This window comes from Moschus berezovskii, chromosome 6 (assembly GCF_049115385.1).
Source record: "Moschus berezovskii isolate FMDL1 chromosome 6, NW_MosBer_1.0, whole genome shotgun sequence".
NCBI lineage: Eukaryota > Metazoa > Chordata > Mammalia > Artiodactyla > Moschidae > Moschus > Moschus berezovskii.
In genome coordinates this window covers 93,723,131-93,743,535 of record NC_142465.1, presented here as the reverse complement: position 1 = coordinate 93,743,535, position 20,405 = coordinate 93,723,131, and the positions used below count along the sequence as shown (strand labels likewise).

Genomic DNA, 20,405 nt, shown 5'->3' with positions numbered 1-20,405 from the left:
AAAATATTGGGCTTAATGTTGCTCCACACATGAGCTACCATGCTGCTTCATCCTTAAGGTTCTTCTTCTAAGGGAATTCTCGTCAAACTTATCAACCCTGTTTCTTCATCTGGAAAACTTTCCCTTCAAGAGCCTATCTTCCTTAAGGGAGGTTGAGTCTCTTCTGTGTGTTCCTATAGGAACTGTCATATACCTATGTCACCAAACTTACTGCATTCAATTAAATTATTTTGCATCTATGCCCTTCATTAGACTGTGAGCTGGGTTTACACAGGGCCTGTAGAAGGAGTGACTTCTGGATCCACGACCAGGATCTGTCACATGTGTGGTGTTAAATGAGGTCTGAGAGGACGGAAGACTAGGAGACAAGATCAAGCATCACTGGTTTCAGTTTTGCCTCTCTCCAATCCTAATTTTTCTGTCAGATACTGATTAAAAGTATTAAAAGCAACTTTCCTCTTAAAGGAAGTAAAATCCACGATAAAACTCAAGGAGTAGCATTTGTATTTCCAGGCAAACTTGTTCACAGGAGAAATCTTTCCCTTCCTCATTCTTTCTCCCTCACATCTTCCCAATCAGCCACAAATATCAGAGTCCAAGAATAGACTTTATTCTTCCCTACAGGCTGTTTCTAAAATAAAGTCAGTGAGACATGAAAACAGTTTCTTCTTCCCTCTGCACTTAGAAAAGAGAATTGTCAACCTCCCAGAAACAACAGGAGAAGGAAAATATTTGCTTTAAAAAAAAATGAATTCCGTTTTCCCCTTGATATCTTCTAAATATAAAGATAAAACCCTAAAGGTCATTAAATGATAGATTAAATATTAGTACTCTAAACACTCTGCTGCTCATGCTAGCTGACCAAAAGACTATCAGATTTTTAAAAATTTAACCATTAGAATAAAAAGTCCTGTGATTGGATATGTGGCAATGTTTAAGTGTTATTTATGGTAGGCTGCAGTCCGTGGAGTCACTAAGGGTTGGACACGACTGAGCGACTTCACTTTCACTTTTCACTTTCATGCATTGGAGAAGGAAATGGCAACCCACTCCAGTGTTCTTGCCTGGAGAATCCCAGGGATGGGGGAGCCTGGTGGGCTTCCATCTATGGGGTCACACAGAGTCGGACGCGACTGAAGTGACTTAGCAGCAGCAGCATGGATAATATTTAAATGAATTATTTCTGAACATATTCCAAAGTGAGCCAGGTTATTTAAGCCATTTTAGAAAATATATTCAGTCAGATTGAATGACATAAAGCAGAAAATAAGGAAAGTAAAATTCAGACTAGCTCCATAGATAATATATACAAAGAAGCAATGCAAAAACAATTCATTACCAATCTCAAAACTTCCATTAATAAATCCAACCAGAGATGTTGGGATGTTGAATTGTCTTTCTATTTGTGTGAGCATGGAATTCATATAAGATCCGGATAGTGTTTTGGATACAAATGCACATGTTATTGCCAAGAGAAACATCTAGGAAGAAAAAAAAGTACAAGAAAACATGAAAAACTTATTTTTAAATTGTATATTTGCCACTTGTTGATGAAATATCTTCTACCAAAATGCAAACTGTTTCCAGTTCAAGTAACTCTTATGTTTGGAAGAACCTTTTAAGGTGAACTTTTCTTGTTTTCTATGCTATGTTCTCACTTTAAAAATTCAAAGTTGAACTAATTGATTAGTGATATTGAATTTTGTAGGTCATTGGTAGCCTCATTATTTTATAGAAATGTCTTATACATACATAGAAACAAGTTACTATTCTAAATAAGACATAGCAAGTGATTTTTTTTAGCACCATAATGCTATCATAGAACAAAAGAATACATGCATGTTAATTTTTTAAAAAGAATGTAGCATTACACAAAGGCATTATTTCTGTAGCAAATTTGCTTAAGTTCTCTTTTATGCAAAGTTATATGCAATGTATACAGCATTATTTTGCTATTTACTGCCCTTTAATTTATTTAAAGCAATATTTTAATTATAAACAATAACAGAAATATTTCTAAACTGAACAGATACTTTCTTAGATAAATATGAATACAATATTCCACATATTGAGTCACGTTTCCTATGTATTGGTATAAATTTAGACAGCTGTCAGGTTGACGCAATCCATAACAAAACTCAAGGGCAACTTAACAGATAGAATCATTGTGATCAGCAGGAACAAGAATGATTAAAATATGAAAGATTAACATTTTGATAGTTTTATTAAATCTCTAAGGAAAAGACTTAGATCATAGAAAGGGATTTGAAAAAGGAGCATTGTATGCTGGGTAATCATAAATTAGGTAGATTAATTACAACTTCAAAATCAACAAATTATGGATACATAGATTTATGTCAACCTGAATAGTGGTCTCCAATCTTATACCATGGGGCTTTTTCCTTGACCTCCTTAAAAATATTTCCTGATGACACTTCCATCCTGAAAGACCATTCAATTCACTCTCCAGCTAGTACATTCATACACTAAAATCCTTATCCCTCCAATTTCTCGATCTTGAACCAACCCCATAATTTATACACTCCCTTCAAGAGGGAGGGCTCCAACTCAGCCATTTGCTCCTCTTGATCAGAAAATGATCTCAGCATCTTCACCTTCAAATATACCTCTCCCTGCCCCTCTAATTTTCCTCCCACTTTTAAAAGGATGGACCCCTCCTCCTATATAAGAGAATTTCTCCATCCATGCTCTGGAACCCATTCTTTCCATTGCTGAAGTCCTAATTCATCAATTACTAACCCCCTCCTCTAATTTCAACCTCATACTCTTTACTACCTCCCTGTCTACTAACTTATAAATATATGGAAGACATTTCTGTCCTAAAAATCTTCCTTCTGCCCTGGTGGTTGCACCAGCTACTATCAAGCTGTTTGGAAGAACAGTCCAGATTCATTGCCTACACGAACCTTCCACTCACCCTTCAACCTACTACAGTCGAGCCCCTCCTGAAGCTACTCTGTAAAAGGTCATTAACAACTTCCTGGTTTCCACATCCAATAGACACTTCTCGGTCCTCAGCTAACTTGATGTCTCAGAGTCATTTAACATCATCAATCTCTCTTTCCTTCCTGAAATTTCCTCTCCCAATGCATATTTCTGTCTCTGCCTATCTGCTGGACTCTGTATGCAGTCAACTTTTCTTTGGTCAACTTCTTCAGGCATTTGTCTCATACTCTCCAGTTTTCGCCTGATATCTTCTTTCTAGTAAATCTCATATTCCTATAGCTTTAACTACCACTGAGATGCCGAAGTCTCTCAAATGGATACACAGTTTAGCTCAGACAATTGCAATAATTTTTTTTTGTCTCCTCTACTCTTTCCCACTTCCAATCTCCCTTCTACCTGCCACCACCACTAACTTGGAGCATGATAACTATTCATCAAATTAATGAATAAAATTCATGATTAGCATGTGACTCCACTTCCTGAAACTTTTCAGTGGCTTCCCATTAACAAAAACCCTTACTTTTTACATGGCAAACAAAGCCTCATCTATATCTCACTATCATCCTAGTTCTTTTAATTCACCATGCTACTTTAAATCTCAGTGACTTTTACAGGTGGTCCTCCACTTGCAGTGTTTTCTAAACTTTGTGCATCTGATAAATGAATGCTCAATATTTAAAATTCACTACACCATCATTTCTATTGTGGAGTCTTCCTTGTCTTCCTGCTCCCCAGGAATCCTCCTTATCTTCCCACCTTGCTGTGCTCCTGCCTGTATTACAGCCCTCAGCACAGTGCACTTTATTTTTTTTTAAGGGACTTTATTTTTTTATTGGCCATGCCACATGGCACATGGGATCTCAGTCCCCTGCAATAGAAGCCAGAGTCCTAACCACTTAACTTCCAAGGAATTCCCCCACAGTACCCTTTACTTATGTGTTTGGATGCCTATAACCTCCTACTTCACTATCCTGTGAGCATCTCGATGATAGGAGCCACATATTATTTACCTTTGCATCTTCAGTCTCACAAACAATAGGTACTCAGTGCAATTTATGGAATAAATGACAGAATCAGTATTCAAAAACATCTTGAAAAAGTAGTCAGATCTGAAAGTAAGCTGACTATAGATGAAATTCAATAGGATTAACTACATCTAAGCCAAAAGTTACCTGCACCAATTAATTTGGGGAAATCTAAATATAAATATATGTGGAAAAGACTTGGGAAATTTAAATATCAAGCTCAATATAAGTCAAATGCATATTGTCATATGATTGACTAGATAGCACAGTTATATCTCTAGCTATTTATCCTTTTATATTAAATCCCATTTATAAAAACCATGTCTGGCATTTTCCTGTAAATCTTTGCAGAGCACACTGTAAATAACTTTCACATGATTTTATAATTCATACTTTATATTTAAAAACAAGCAAAGTCAACCAAGCACAGTACAAATCATATTTGAAAGAATAATTTCTTTTATTTAACATTTTAAGAAAGGAAACTAGATAAATCATGATCCCACTTTTCTTTTCCTGAAACATCTAGGAAGGCTGTCTAACTAGTGGCTATTCTTAACTCGTGTCTAGTACAAAATAACCTTGAAAAATAAAGCTAGTCCTATCAGCTTTTAATAATGCCCCTGCCTTTGAAGCAAACATGTTGAATAGAGTTCTTTATTACTTTCTAAAAACGCTTGCTTAATGAACATATTTCTAAGGTCAGAGAATCAGGGAAACCCAGATGATTTATTAAGCGACTGTCTTTTACCTGATAAACTTGTGCTTGCAATATTTGGCTGTCACATTCAGATTAATATCTAATCCTGCCAAACTCCAACATTACAAAAAATTAAAAGCCAATTGTTAATATATAATTATTGACTTTTATCCACAAATGCTATTAATAATAACTAGTATTTATTGAATGTTTATAATATTCCAGTCATTGTTGGGAGCATGTAAAAAGAAAAAAATTCTATGAGATAAGAGTAAATTATCATTATCTCCTTCAGAGGAGAAAACTGGACCACAAAAAGGTTAAGCAACTTATCCAAGGGCACATAGCAAACCAGCAGTTGAACTCAGCACAAACCTAGGAAGCCAGGTCCTCAATCTTTATTTTTAAACCCTTGGTTTTAGGAGATGGACATCAGAATTAAGGAATAATTTAAGGAGATTTTTTAAATACATAATTAATGTAGCATTTGAGGCAAAAGTAGTTTTCTAACTCTATATCACGCTTCTCAACTTTCCTGTACATGTGCAGATTTTTCCTACACACATATAAAGAGAAAACAAACTTTTGATAGGAAGAAAATTGGTGGCAGTGTCATAGTTGATAACCACTTGTAGGCACTAGCTGTAGAATCAGAACAAGTATCCAGATCTTCTAGTTTAAAATAAATTCAAATTTTGCTTGAAGGCAAAATGGTTTTATGGCTATGCAAAAAGAATTGCTCTGAAGTAGTTAAGAATACCCAAAACAGCTAGCAAAGTGGTCATTTTTCCTATAGAGAATGACTGGTATGGTGCCAAAGCTTGAAGTAAACATTTGTTTTAGTGGGTTATTGTGAAGTCATCACTGAATACAGACTAACAAAGCTTTTCTGTCCAATGTACCATTTTCCGGGAGAGATCTCCATACTCCTCTCACCAGAAGGGTGAACATTAAATAGGCCTTTGATCCAGGAAAGTAAATCTTACTGTATTATGTGTGCTTGAAAATGTTTAAGATCCTGTCTCCCGTTTAAATCCTTCAAAGCTATTCTGATTAAATTTCCTGAATCAACAATCCTATTTAGACACACTCTCAGTTACAAACCAATTTCATTAAAGCAAGAAATTATCAATATATCAGGTAGTATGATGTTATTATCAGATCACTGCATGAAGATATAAACAACTTAACAGATCTAGGTTTAAAAAGAAAATACAGTACATATACATATATCCACACAAAGCAAGTCCATACCTTCAACTTGGAAAGACATCTTATTCTATGAGTTTCGATTCTTTCCTCAGTTTCTCCCATGTTGTTCTTCTGAATAGTCCAAGATATTTATGTTCTAAATCTTGATATTTCTTAATTCTAGTCTTTTAAGAAGACAAAAATCTAGTAAATTACTGACAAAGTCATAAAGCGTCATTCTTGTGAAGAAAACACTGAATCTGAATAACAGAATCAAGAATCCATTGTGTAACAAAAATACCTAGGAAGCTTCTGATTCAGATCCAGAAAGTAATGACATCAGAGAAGATATAGTTGTTAGTTTCCCATTGAAAAAGTTACATCAAATCACTTTAGTTACTCTTTAGTGAGATTAAAGATTAGAATAATTTGTTATGGTCTCCTTGCAAAATAATGACCACGTGGTTAAAACAAAACTTTTCACTTCTTTAGTCAAAATAAATAAAACCAAAATGAGCTCCCTGGACTTACATGAAAATGCTGCTTTTAGGAACACACGGACTTTGATTTGTGTTTGTCCTAAGTATCTGGTGTAGCAAGCCTACAAAGGCTCAAAAATCTCATTTGGCCAGGCTCCCTCTTCAAGTTCTTTGGATTCCAAGACTTCCCTGGAGTCTCAAGAAGGGAAACGCTTTCAGGGGCACTGCTGATTCATGGAAACCTGGGGAGACATGGAATTTTAATCATGGAAATAGCCTAAGTAAAAGCAGCAAATAATTCTTTGAGCTGGAAAGGAATCCTACAGCTGCCAGTTAAGAAGTGAGGTCTAGGAGAAAACCAAACAAAGGTGGCAATCTGTATGTATACATATATAATAAATACAGATATATGTGTGTCTAAGTATATATATGTAATATATAGATACATGCTTTTATATGTAAAACAAAAAGGTGGCCATGTCTTTTAAATTCTACTAATGCATTGTCAAAGATTTTGCCTATTTCCTTTCTTGAAACCAGGGCAATATTTTGTACCAAAACCAAACTATTTCACTCTGACAATATTTATTCTAGTAAATTTACTTCAAGTTGTCAGATGCTATCATAACAGTATCCCCAGGATTAATTGATTAAAATCCTCTGAAACATATCAATTTAACAATATCCAGATTGGCTCTAATTTTTAAAAACCCGAATCTAATTCCCACATTAGAGTAGATAAAAACCTGAATCTAATTCACACATTAAGGCAATAGCCACTGAAAAATTATATATGAATTTAATTCTCTTTAGTCCTTCTTTTATGAAACAACAAATATGTATCAAAAATCTACTCTATGCCAGTCATTGTGCTAAGCATAGGATTCCAGCTGTGAACAGGACAGATAAGTTGCCCTAAAGGCAATAAATATACATCACTAGAGAAGAATAAGGTTCTGTGGAAGGCACTTGAACCCAGATCCCAAGGAACTTATATTTTTATTGGGAAAGGTAAAATTCTTCAATAAAACATATTGGAATAGAACTGGACAGTGTGTGATCAAATACAAATTGTTTGATATGTAAGTGGTGAAAAAATTCATAGGTCACAGTGAAAATTATTAGAGACCACCTACAGCAATTCTGAATGACAATACAAATGAACTCACACTAAAATCCCTCCCATAAAATTCCAAATCACCTTAAGTACAGTGCAAGTACATGACACTAGTTTTAGAAAAACCCATAGACAGGGATGATTTATCAAAAGACTGGGAACTCCTCTTCTTTGGTCTTCATCTATGGGGATGCAATGCAGGAGATGCAAGAGACCCACGTTCTATCCTGGATTGGAAAGATCCCCTGGAGAAGGAAATGGCAACCCACTCACTCCAGTATTCTTGCCTGGAGAATCCCATGGACAGAAGAGACTGGTAGGCTACAGTACAAGGGGTTGCAAAGAGTCAGACTGAGGGACTGAGCACATACAGTCTTTATCTGGTTTTATCATAAACTTCTTACCGCATTTTTTCATTTTCCTCATTTTTTCCTTCTCATACATTTCTAAATCCCTCTCTCCTATGCTTTTTTTTTACCTTTTTTCCCCATCCTTGCTTGCTTATATTTCAATGTATGAGAGCTCAATATAACCACCCAACTAAACAATAAGAGGGAGAGAACTTATTCCTCTTAGCATCAAAGTTGTACTCATGCATCTTGGTGGCTAAAATCATGACTATTCTAAATGCCCATTTTCCCCATATTGCTGCAGAGGCATGGAAGTTGGAGTTGGTAAGAGAAAATCACTACCCTGGGGAACTCTGTGTTTCCTTATATGCACTGTGATACTGTGCAGGTCTTATCATCATGCCTCAAGGATTTGTTACAAAATGTGTTTCCAGCCTTGAAAGAAGTTTTTAAACAATTGTCTTAACTGGGACAAAATGCAGTGTTTAAAGCTAAGGATTTGGAAAGAATTAAATGTGATTCAATTAGCACTAATGTTAACCCTCAGTCGTGTCCAACTCTCTGAGATCTCATGGACTGTAGCCCACCAGGCTCCTCTGTCCGTGGAATTCTCCAAGCAAGAATACTGGAGTGGGTAGCCATTCCCTTCTCCAGGGGATCTTCCCAACCCAAGGATCAAACCCATGTCTGTTGCATTGCCAGGCAGATTCTTTACCATCTTAGCCACCAGAGAATCCCTCAATTAGCACTAAACTTTCCCAAATTTGCCAACTTATACAGTGAAAACATTTTAGCTTTTTGGACACTTTGGAAAAATTTTAGTGGAAATAAATAAATAAATACATTTTATTCTTCTTACTTAACAAAATTAATTAACGTCACCATCACTGCTGAGCACTTTGGCCCTAAATCAGAGACTACACATGTTTTTTCCTTCATATCCCCAAGATCAGACTAGTGCCAGCATTATGAACAGTCCCCTTTTGTCATAACAGCTCTGTTTACATGGTGATTTCTGCTCCTAGGACTGCAGCATCACTGACCCAATCCCCATCAATCACCACTGCTGATGAAAATGCCTTGCTGCAGTTTTATTAAGTAGAGAATCAGTTTATTTCTCTAACTCCTTCTGAGCATTCAGATGGGAGCAGGTAATTCTGCAGCATGAGTGTAGTTGAATTTTTTCCATGTCTACAGGTCACAATTCTGTTTTTTGTGTCTTCTTTTCATTTTTGATCTAACTGTGGCAAAATCACATTACAGAATTGTTCACTCCAGAACAATTAGCAAGTTTTTGGTTAGTGGATTTCTAGAAATTTTTCATCTTATATGATTGAAAGTCTATACCTGCCAGGAGCCAGCACGCAAGAACCCACCCATGACAAGGTCATGAGGAAAAGACCTGACAAGCAAGGCAGATCAGGACTTCAGGGAATTCAAAAGGCTTCCCCGACGCTCACCTTAAAGATAATATCTGTCTTTCTGATGCTTATATTTCTGACTGCTGTCTGTCTGACTGCTCCTTAATTTCTGTGACACAGGCAGAAGGCCTTCCCCGATCTTTTTCCAAATGGAATCAACTTGTTTATGCCCTTGGCACTAATGCACATGATTGCTCACAACACCTTAATCGTAAATAGCATAAAGAACCTGATCACACAAAAAGCCCTAATAGGTGCAGGGCCCTTTGGGGGGTGAAGAAACCCTATTAGAAAATATAAAAAAATATTATTCTAGAAGTTGTTACTGAATCAACGTTTGCCAGCTGTGTTTTTGCTCTTGATGTAGAAATTATTGTTAATATAGTTAGAATTTAGAAAAATAAGAGTTTAGCCCTAGAGTAGAAACAATAAGATAATGGTTAATATTAACCAGGAGTGCTAGGCAGAGGCTGCCTCACCTGAGCCGCAGAGTTTGTGTGTAGTAACGAGAAAGAACTGACCATTGTGTTAAATTTCTACTATGCTGCAACCTGCCGAACCTTTACCTTGTGAGACTGCAACTTTTCTGTTTTCTGTTTAGCTCAAGACAAGTGGAAAAATAAGAAGAGCTTACAAAAAATGGCTTTGCACTCATCTATCTTGTAAGAAAATGTCATAAGATGTTAATAGGCCTCAAGGCCAGAAGATAATGTGCTAAAATTTACTATAGATAAACAAAGAAGTATGAGGGTAACATTCTGGTTTTGTAAAGGGCAAACTGACATAATGTTGAGCTGACTTTGTTCACTCCCCTTTAGAATTGTATTAGTTTATGGTATATAAACACTGATATAGAAAAAATAAATTAGTCTTGATTCTGCTCTCAATCAAGACTCGACTCGCTTTCTTTTCTTTGCCAACGCCGCTCATCTTGAGGGTATCCCTGGACGCTGCCGAGGCTGGACCTCGGTATACCCATGAAACAGCAACACTCTGGGGTTTTTGACACCCCTTGGTATCCAGCCCATAATGATGCATCTCAACAACAAAAGAATACAATTATTTTTTATAAAACAAGTAAATGGTCTTATTGTGTTCTTTTCCCAGTGATAAATACACAAACATAGCTTCTATTGTTACAAACTTCCTAGGGAAATGCATACATTTAATTTTATATTATTCTACACTATTGAATTGACATAATAAAGGCTTTATCATGGCAAAACTAATAGTACATACATGAAGAAGATTTAGGAGAACATCCTTTCCCTGGGAAAAAAGACAGGGTCACACCAGCAAAAATCTTACAAAACTTGTTTATTTCCAGAATCTTCAAATGGCTCTTTGCTCTGCAAAATGAGAACAGCCTCTTGGTGGTATCCAGCTGAAATCATATCAGTGAAAACCAAGCCAGGCAAGTACATACCCAAGAAGCACAAGGAGAGTCAACAACAGCTCTTTGTATGATGCCTACCAAATTATTTTGCTTCTGTTAGTTCCTTTTCATCAGAAATCAAAGAATAAGACAATGGATTCTACAAATCAGCCTTACAAATAGAGGCATTATTTTAAGTGCAAATTCAGAGGAGGTATCAGGAATGCATCACTCTGCTAACACTAAGGAAAAAGCTTAATCAAGCCATAGACTTGCAAATATGATTTTACTATACAAAACAAAGAATGGAACACTCAGAAATATAAGTAAAAACCATCATCAGTAGTCCAGCAAAAGATATACCTACCCCAGTTACTTTGGATACCCAGTTACTTTACTGTCTAGTGCTAGATAATATGGACTTCCCAGGTGGTGTGAGTGGTAAAGAAACCACGTGCCAAAGCAGGAGACACCAGAGATGCAGATTAAATTCCTAGGTTGGAAAGATCCCCTGGAGGAGGGCATGGCAACCCACTCCAGTATTCTTGCCTGGAGAATGCCAAGGACAGAAGAACCTGGCAGGCTACAGTCCATGGGGTTGCAAAGAGTCAGACACAACTGAAGTGACTTAGCACACACACACACTGGATAATAAACCAAGACCTGGAAAAGTAAAGCTAAAATCTGTCTTCTAAGTCTTTAGGAGAGCTGGTTGTGAATATCATTAGTGTTACATCTCATGTCAAGTAACTCTAGAGAATGATTAGATAATTACAGGAGTAGCCAACGTTCTTTCACATCAGCAACTTAAACTGTTTCATTTTTCATATTTTTATCCCAATTTCTCTTTCTTTTGCCTTCATAGGCATAGTTTTAGATACAAAAACTAGTTCTTTTATTTAATTATGGCAAGAAAACACTGAACTCCTCCTTTTTCTCATAGAGATAAGACTTCATCTGTTTATGAAGCTCCTCTAAAAACTGTAAATCCAATAATATGTTTAGATTTTTTTCCAACCCAATTATTTATACATTTGTTTCTTCACATTAACGGTAAGCAGCCAGATATAATCAGACTTTAATTCTAGTTTAGTTGTGAATCGTTTAAACTCTGAGTATATTTTCCCTTATCTATGATGCTGATCGGAGAAAGCAATGGCAACCCACTCCAGTACTCTTGCCTGGAGAATTCCAGGGACGGGGGAGCCTGTTGGCTGCCATCTATGGGGTTGCACAGAGTCAGACACGACTGAAGTGACTTAGCAGCAGCAGCATGATGCTGAAATATTTATGCCTACCTTGCAAGATTGTTATGAAGATTGAGTTATAAAATTTATGTAATACCCCTAGCAGACTTACTAGACTGAATAATCACTCTGTAAACAGTAGTGATTTTTATTCACTCATTCCACAAATATTTATTAAGGCTCTACTACATTCCAAGCACAGTAGTTGGTGCTAGGAGTACAAAGTTGAATACAATAAGTGCTTACTCTCAAGCAGTATGACAAGCTAAACGGAGAGAGAGACAGTTGAATATTAATAATAGTTGCTTAGTGCTAGCATGCAGACAATTTGAGCCAAGTAATAAAAATAAGCAATGCATGAAAATTGTTTGTTTGAATATTCATTTGGAATATCCTTTGCATACAGCATAGTCATTTTACTTGGGCTTTGAAATGAGGTACAACTGGTTTGAAAGGCTGTTTTTAAGCTAGCTGTGTGATTTTGTACAAGTCGCTTAATCCACTCATGCAATGAAGATAATCTCTATCTTTTTATCAGCTAGGGTTCAGACAAAAGAATAGAACCCATGACAGGTAATTTAATAGAGGATTTAATTATGGGAAATTAGTTATATAAGAAAGCCTTCTTCAGTGATCAGTACAAAGAAATAGAGGAAAACAACAGAATAGGAAAAACAAGAGATCGCTTCACATTTCATGCAAAGATGGGCTCGATAAAGGACAGAAATGGCATGGACCTAACAGAAGCAGAAGATATTAAGAAGAGGTGGCAAGAATACACAGAAGAACTGTACAAAAAAGATCTTCACAACCAAGATAGTCACGATAACGTGATCACTGACCTAGAGCCAGACATCTTGGAATGTGAAGTCAAGTGGGCCTTAGAAAGCATCACTATGAACAAAGCTAGTGGAGGTGATGGAATTCCAGTTGAGCTATTTCAAATCTTGAAAGATGATGCTGTGAAAGTGCTGCACTCAATATGCCAGCAAATTTGGAAAACTCAGCAGTGGCCACAGGACTGGAAAAGGTCAGTCTTCATTCCAATCCCAAAGAGAGGCAATGCCAAAGAATGCTCAAACTACCACACAATTGCACTCATCTCACACGCTAGTAAAGTCATACTCAAAATTCTCCAAGCCAGGTTTCAGCAATATGTGAACCGTGAACTCCCAGATGTTCAAGCAGGTTTTAGAAAAGGCAGAGGCACCAGACATCAAATTGCCAACATCCGCTGGATCATGGAGAAAGCAAGAGAGTTCCAGGAAAACATCTATTTCTGCTTCATTGACTATGCCAAAGCCTTTGACTGGGTGGATCACAATAAACTGTGGAACATTCTGAAAGAGATGGGAATACCAGACCACCTGACCCTGAGAAACCTGTATGCAGGTCAGGAAGCAACAGTCAGAACTGGACATGGAACAAACAACAGACTGGTTCCAAATAGGAAAAGGAGTACGTCAAGGCTGTATATTGTCACCTTGCTTATTTAACTTCTATGCAGAGTACATCATGAGGAACGCTGGGCTGGAAGAAGCACAAGCTGGAATCAAGATTGCCGGGAGAAATATCAGTAACCTCAGATATGCAGATGACACCACCCTTATGGCAGAAAGTGAAGAGGAACTCAAAAGCCTCTTGATGAAAGTGAAAGAGGAGAGTGAAAAGGTTGGCTTGAAGCTCAACATTCAGAAAACAAAGATCATGGCATCTGGTCCCATCACTTCATGGGAAATAGATGGAAAAACAGTGGAAACAGTGTCAGACTTTATTTTTGGGGGGCTCCAAAATCACTGCAGATGATGATTGCAGCCAGGAAATTAAAAGACGCTTACTCCTTGGAAGGAAAGTTATGACCAACCTTGATAGTATATTAAAAAGCAGAGACATTACTTTGCCAACCAAGGTCCGTCTAGTCAAGGCTGTGGTTTTTCCCATGGTCATGTATGGATGTGAGAGTTGGACTGTGAAGAAAGCTGATCACCAAAGAATCGATGCTTTTGAACTGTGGTGTTGGAGAAGACTCTTGAGAGTCCCTTGGACTGCAAGGAGATCCAACCAGTCCATTCTAAAGGAGATCAATCCTGGGTGTTCATTGGAAGGACTGATGCTAAAGCTGAAACTCCAATACTTTGGCCACCTCATGCGATGAGTTGACTCACTGGAAAAGACTCTGATGCTGGAAAAAGTTGGGGGTGGGAGGAGAAGGGGATGACAGAGAATGAGATGACTGGATGGCATCACCGACTCTGTGGACATGAGTTTGAGTGTACTCCGGGAGTTGGTGATGGACAGGGAGGCCTGGCGTGCTGTGATTCATGGGGTCACAAAGAGTCGGACATGACTGAGCGACTGAACTGAACTGAACTGAATTGCTGCTGCTGCTGCTAAGTCACTTCCGTAGTGTCCAACTCTGTGTGACCCCATAGACAGAAGCCCACCAGGCTCCGTCCCTGGGATTCTTCAGGCAAGAACACTGGAGTGGGTTGCCATTTCCCCCTCCAACGTGTGAAAGTGAAAAATGAAAGTGAAGTCGCTCAGTCGTGTCAGAACCTTAGCAACCCCATGGACTGCAGCCTACCAGGCTCCTCCACCCTTGGGATTTTCTAGGCAAGAGTACTGGAGTGGCTTGCCACTGCCTTCTCCGTATATAAGCATCAGAAGAGTTAAAAAGCCAAACTTGGAAGACAGTAGGCAACCCAGAGATTTACGTTAATGGCAAGTCTCTCTCACTCCTGAGGCTATATCAGAAAGGCAAAAGAGCTGAGCTGCCAGGAACAGACAGACACTTCCAGAGGCACCACTTAACACAGGGAGCATGGAGCAGGAGAAGTGTCTTTTCCCCTCTACAACTCCAGTCTCACGCCAGTACCTCCCATCGACAGCCTAACTGGAAATCAGATGCAAGAGAACCTGGAAATTTTATCCAAAAAAATCATGCTCCTTCTTAGTTTATTAAAGTAAAATTAAGCTTCATAATGCATTTGCCAGGACTTCCCTGGTGGTCTAGTGATTGAGAGTCTGCTTGCCAATATAATGGATACAGGTTCAATCCCTGGTTCAGGAAGATTCCACGTGCGTCAGAGCAACTAAGCCCATGTGCCACAACTCTGAAACCCATGCACCTAGAGTCCATGCTCCACAACAAAAGAAGCCACTGCAATGAGAAGCCTGCGCACCGCAACTAGAGAGGAGGCCCCGTTCGCTGCAACTAGAGAAAGCTCATGTTTATTAATGAAGACCCAGCACAGCCATAAGTTAATAAAGTTTTTTAGAAAGTACTTGCCACATTTTTAATTATTATCCATGGATGACAAGTGTCTCTATTGGCATTTGCCCTGTGATTTGCTCAAGCCTGAGCAATTGTCCTTTGTCTAATTGCCTGTGTGTTCAAGCAATGGGAAATCTATACTGTATTTGTTTTTAGTTGTTGTTGATTTACAATGTTGTGTTGTTTTGTTTGTTTTTGTATTTTTTTCATTTGTTTTGTAAGTTTTTATATTTTCTTATTTGCTTTTTTGCTAGAACACTAATTTTAGACTGGATCCAAGACATTCTCTTTCTATTCAGGAGAATCATGGAATCTGTTATAATTTTCCCTCCTACAGTTAAACACTCTGCCCAAAGATACCAATTAATAGCTGTACTGTTTAACCCTTGCTCACTTACTATTGAAATTGGTACACATTTGTACAGTCTTTACATGTTCATGTAGATATTCTGGGCATGAGGAAGGATATGGGGTGCCTAAGAGAAAGCAAAGTTGTTAAAACCTGAGGAAATTCTGAGGTAAGAGGAAGTTGAAATAATATGTGTAGAATGACTCCTACATTCTCACCAGAAAGGCAGAGCATCAGGGATGTGGTAGAAGACCTCAACAGAATGAAAAAGGTCAAAATAGTCATCATGGTATTAAAACAGGAAGTCAAATGGAAGTGATTAAAAAGATTGGTAAATAGCATTGCTTGCTAGACTAAGTCAGATTGGATCACATGAAATATACAGATCATCAACATCATCATGATTTTTATGCCAGAAATATTCAATTTGAAAGACAAAAAAAAAGAGGGAGATACATAGATGCACGTGTTCACCCAGAATTTTGAACTGGTTGTTTTGATTCAGCAATGGGTTGAGAGAATAAACCAATATAAGAGACAAGTATAGAATTGAAATCATGGACCACAAGGTTATTTTGAATATACAGAAGAAAGAGAGAATGAAGGAAGTGACAAATAAAAACCCCAGGGAATGTTGTGTTATGAGTAATATGATACAGGTCAAAAGTTGACTAATTGAAAGGTTAGAGAGTTAGACAAGTAAAATATTACTGGTTAAAGAAAAAAATATTGAAATGCATTTTTTAGTGGAAGATATCAGATAAGAAGTAGGTTTTTGGGGGGATTAGGCCACAGAACAGCCAGATATGTGGGTTGTTGATCTAAAGTTGGAAGTGAAAATAACTGTAACGGAAGAACACCAAGAAGGGCAAGGTCAGAGTTTGAATAGTTCATCCAAAGAGTGTGAAATTTTCTCAGACTAAGCAAAAGGCTTTCAAATACATTGTTCCCGAAAATTTTCTGATACATTTATAATTAGCATTTGGCAACACTATCAGTTCTTCTGCTTTAAAAAAAAAAATCCCCATAACCAACATTTCAAAACAATCTATAACTGCTTTTCTCTTCCTTTTATGACACGCCCCTTATATATACAGTTTCTTCAAGGTTTAATATTTGTCAAAGGTTAGGCAAGCATTCCTCTAGACTGTCTAGTGGAAACTTAGAAAATTGGTAGTGCACACCAAGTGAAGTAGAAATTTCAGAACTTCCATAGGAGATGATGGGAGAAGGGATCAAAAAGATCAAAGTAAGCAGGCTAGAGTGGACATATCACATAAGGCTAAAACCCCCACCAGTCATCTGTATTTCACAGGAGAGTCCAAGGACGCTCTGTTCACCCCAGCAATATGGAATCCATTGGTGGCATTGTTGAGAACCTCAGGGATGGCTGCCCTCTGCAGGCTATGCTAACATTGCTGCTGTTGCTGCTAAGTCGCTTCAGTCGTGTCCGACTCTGTGCGATCCCATAGACCGCAGCCCGCCAGGCTCCCACGTCCCTGGGATTCTCCAGGCAAGAACACTGGAGTGGGTTGCCATTTCCTTCTCCAATGCATGAAAGTGAAAAGTGAAAGTGAAGTTGCTCAGTCGTGTCCGATTCTTCGCGACCCCGTGGACTGCAGCCTACCAGGCTCCTCCACCCATGGGATTTTCCAGGCAAGAGTACTGGAGTGGGCTGCCATTAAGCCTAAAACAAAGGCCTTGCCACATTCTGTACATTTATAACATCTATCCCTGGGATGAATTCGGTGATGGTAAGGGCCGAACTCAAAATAAAGGCTTTGCCACATTCTTTACATTTGTATGGTTTCTCCCCAGTGTGGACTCGCTGATGTACAATTAACTTTGAAAGACAAATAAAGCTTTGGTCACACTCTGTAAAATGATAAGTTCTCTCCCCAGAATGAATTCGCTGATGTCTAGTAAGAACTAAGCAATAGATAAAGGCTTTGTTACAGTCTTTACATTTATAAGGCTTCTCTCCAGTATGAATTCACTGATGTTCAGTTCAATATGACTAAGACATAAAGGCTTTGTTACATTCTGTACATTTATAACGTCTCTCTCCAGTATGAATTCGCTGATGATAGGTTAGATGGGAGTAACCGATAAAGGCTTTGCCACATTCTGTACATTTATAAGTTTTCTCTCCAGTATGAATTCGCTGATGTTGAGTAAGATGTGAGCCATGGTTAATGCTTTGCTATATTCTGTACATTTGAAAGGTTTCCTTCCTGTATGAATTTTCCTATGTCTACTTAGATTGGATGACTTACTAAAGACTTTCCCACATATCTTACACTTGTATTCTTTCTGTGGATTCTGAACAGTCTGCTGTTGAATAAGTTCTGAAGACTGATTAGAAACTTTACCATATTCACTACAAATCCTCTCCAGTACAAGTACTCTTATCTAGAGAAAAACCTGACATTTGATAAAAGGTATTTCTAAATTTATTACTTTTAGAATCCTTGTTTGAAGATTTCAGTCCCTGATGTTTCTTAAGGTTTGAGTCTCCTTCAACCGTATAACCAGTTTCATTGCCTGAATACCTTCTCAGTCCACCATAAATATTCTTGTAATTATTGAAGCTGGAGTTCTTACTTAAGGTCTGACTCATCTTATTACACTGGAAAGTTGTTGTGTATTAACCATATCACAATATGTTTTGAACAATGATGGTTGAATTACGTCTCTTCAATTATGATAATGTTAATTATCATCAACATTACACATCTTGGAATGGAGAGAAAATATCTGTTGGGGGAAGAATAATGATCCCCTGCTCATGGATCCCTCACATTGATTATATTGTGAGTTTTCCCCCTCATTGTTAAATTTTAGGTGTTCAGACATGCTTGAATGTGTTTAGTCGAAGCCTACGTTTAGTATTTTATGAATGAGTATTTGCAGTAGAGACTAGATTACCTTCCAGATTTTCGACGTTTCCTTTCAGAGAACATGTATGTTTCAAAAAAGGATGGAAATCTCTTCTCAAACTCTTACACTTCTCGGCAGATGTTGAAGACTGAAATTGGTGTTTTTTTTCCAATTTGACTCATGTTGCTCATTTCTTTTTGAAGTAATGTTAGCATTATGTGTAACTGTCTCCATTTCTTTACACCCATACAGACATCCTCTATGTCTTTCATATACTCTCGTATATTCCCAGTCTTTCATTAAATATAAGTTTCTGAGGTGAAATATTTGATATATTCCTAGGTCTGCTTTTGGGGATACATTAAGGGATGCTATTAAAGAATAGGGCTCTCTGAGAATTCCCTGGAGGTCCAGTGGTTAGGATTCGACACTTTCACAGCAGGGGCTCAGGTTTGATCTTTGGTCAGGGATTTAAGATCTCACAAGCTACAAAGCGCAGCTGAAAAGGAAAAGAAAAGGGAGAAAGAACAGAGTTCTCTGAGGCGGAGAGGAAAAGATGATAAAAATCACAAAATAACAGAAGTCAGCTGGTAGCATTTAAAGATCAGAAGCAAAACAGGTACAATTATTGCAATGAGCATCAAGGCTGGGGTGGTAACCAGCAGCATCTGACTACAGAAAGTTATGGGAATGGTTAATAGAACATGACAACCCTAGGTGCAAGATAGGTAGATGACCAACAAGGACATAACTCAACCTACACAACCAAAAGAAAACAAGGGTGGATAATCAGGAGGCTGAGAGATGCCATCTCTAATAAAATGTTACAATACCTTATTTAGTTAACCTACTCGAGCTGTTTTTCAAGTTGGAAACCATTGACTGAAGGAGAGAACATGTCTGAGCAACTGAGCACTCATGTAGGAAAGAGTAGACATTCACAGAAATAGCTAGAAGGGGAAAAGACAGTGTGAATAATATGGCAAACCTTAGTATAAGAATCAAGAAAGAGACCCCCTGGATTTCTATATCAAGACTGCAGCTACCAGGTGCTAGACATGATGAAGTGACTGCCCAGGGCACATCAAGTGACCATGTGGCCAGAGCTGCCCATGATGAGCTGAGTTCTGTCAGATTCACTGAGGCAGAAAAGGAGGTAGGTGCTGAGCCTCATTTGAACAAAGACCTTTGTTCTAAGAACAAAGTGATACCTTCAGCATCAGACACAAGCGGGTTCAGAGGGCAAGACCAAGTAGATCAGACTCCACGTCATCCACCAGTGTTGCACCTGCATCTCCCCATCAAGTTATACCTATAATATCAGCAAAGTTCCTTAAAATCAGCTGACAGACAGAGAAAGACTGAGTCTGGTTTACAGATGGGTGATTTCACTATGTGGAGGTAAACTGAAAACGAATCACTGCTGAATTAGCACCCCTCTGGAGAGCGGCCCGAAAACCAGAGATGACAGGAAGTCCTCCTAGTTAGCAGACCTTCAGGCAGTGCACTTGATCCTCCACTTTGTGTGGTGAGAGAAATGGCCCAATGTGAAAATGTATCCAAACTCAGGGGCAATTTTGCTTTGAGAATTCTGCCTAACAAACAACCACAATATCTTAATGGCCTGAAACAACAGATACTTATCTTCATGCTAATACATCTGCTGACCAGTCATTTTGTCTAAATGAAAGAAACTAGTAGGCATGGTTTTCACCCTCTCAGAAGTCTTTATATAGACCATACCTCTGCTCTGCAGCTGTACCTAGAGAATAGTTATGGGGTATGATTTTTGTCCTGAGGATATGCCTTAATTGGGCTTCCCCGAAGGCTCAGTGGTAAAGAATCTGCCTGCAGTGCAGGAGACACAGGAGACTTGGGTTTGATCCCTGGGTCTGGCAGATCCCCTGGAGGAGGGCATGGCAACCCACTCCATTATTCTTGCCTGGATAATTCCATGGACAGAAGAGCTTGGCAGACTACAGTCCATGGGGTTGCAAAGAGTCAGACACAACTGAAGTGACTTAGCATGC

At 38.2% G+C, this 20,405-nt stretch overlaps 1 protein-coding gene across 8 annotated transcripts in view; it reads right to left on the bottom strand.

Annotated features, from left to right (window-relative positions):
• SLCO1A2 (solute carrier organic anion transporter family member 1A2) overlaps positions 1-20,405 on the bottom strand; it is a 133,558-nt gene that overhangs the window by 57,183 nt on the left and 55,970 nt on the right. For 7 of the 8 annotated variants that reach the window (XM_055394617.2, XM_088837289.1, XM_055394614.2 and 4 more), the window contains 3 exons: positions 6,415-6,604; positions 5,947-6,068; positions 1,340-1,481 (listed from right to left, as the gene is read on the bottom strand). In XM_055394617.2, coding sequence (XP_055250592.2) covers positions 1,340-1,481; positions 5,947-6,006 — 202 coding nt within the window. In that variant the 5' untranslated portion in view covers positions 6,007-6,068; positions 6,415-6,604. The remainder of the gene's footprint in view (positions 1-1,339; positions 1,482-5,946; positions 6,069-6,414; positions 6,605-20,405) is intronic. The other variant, XM_055394620.2, reaches the window with a different exon arrangement.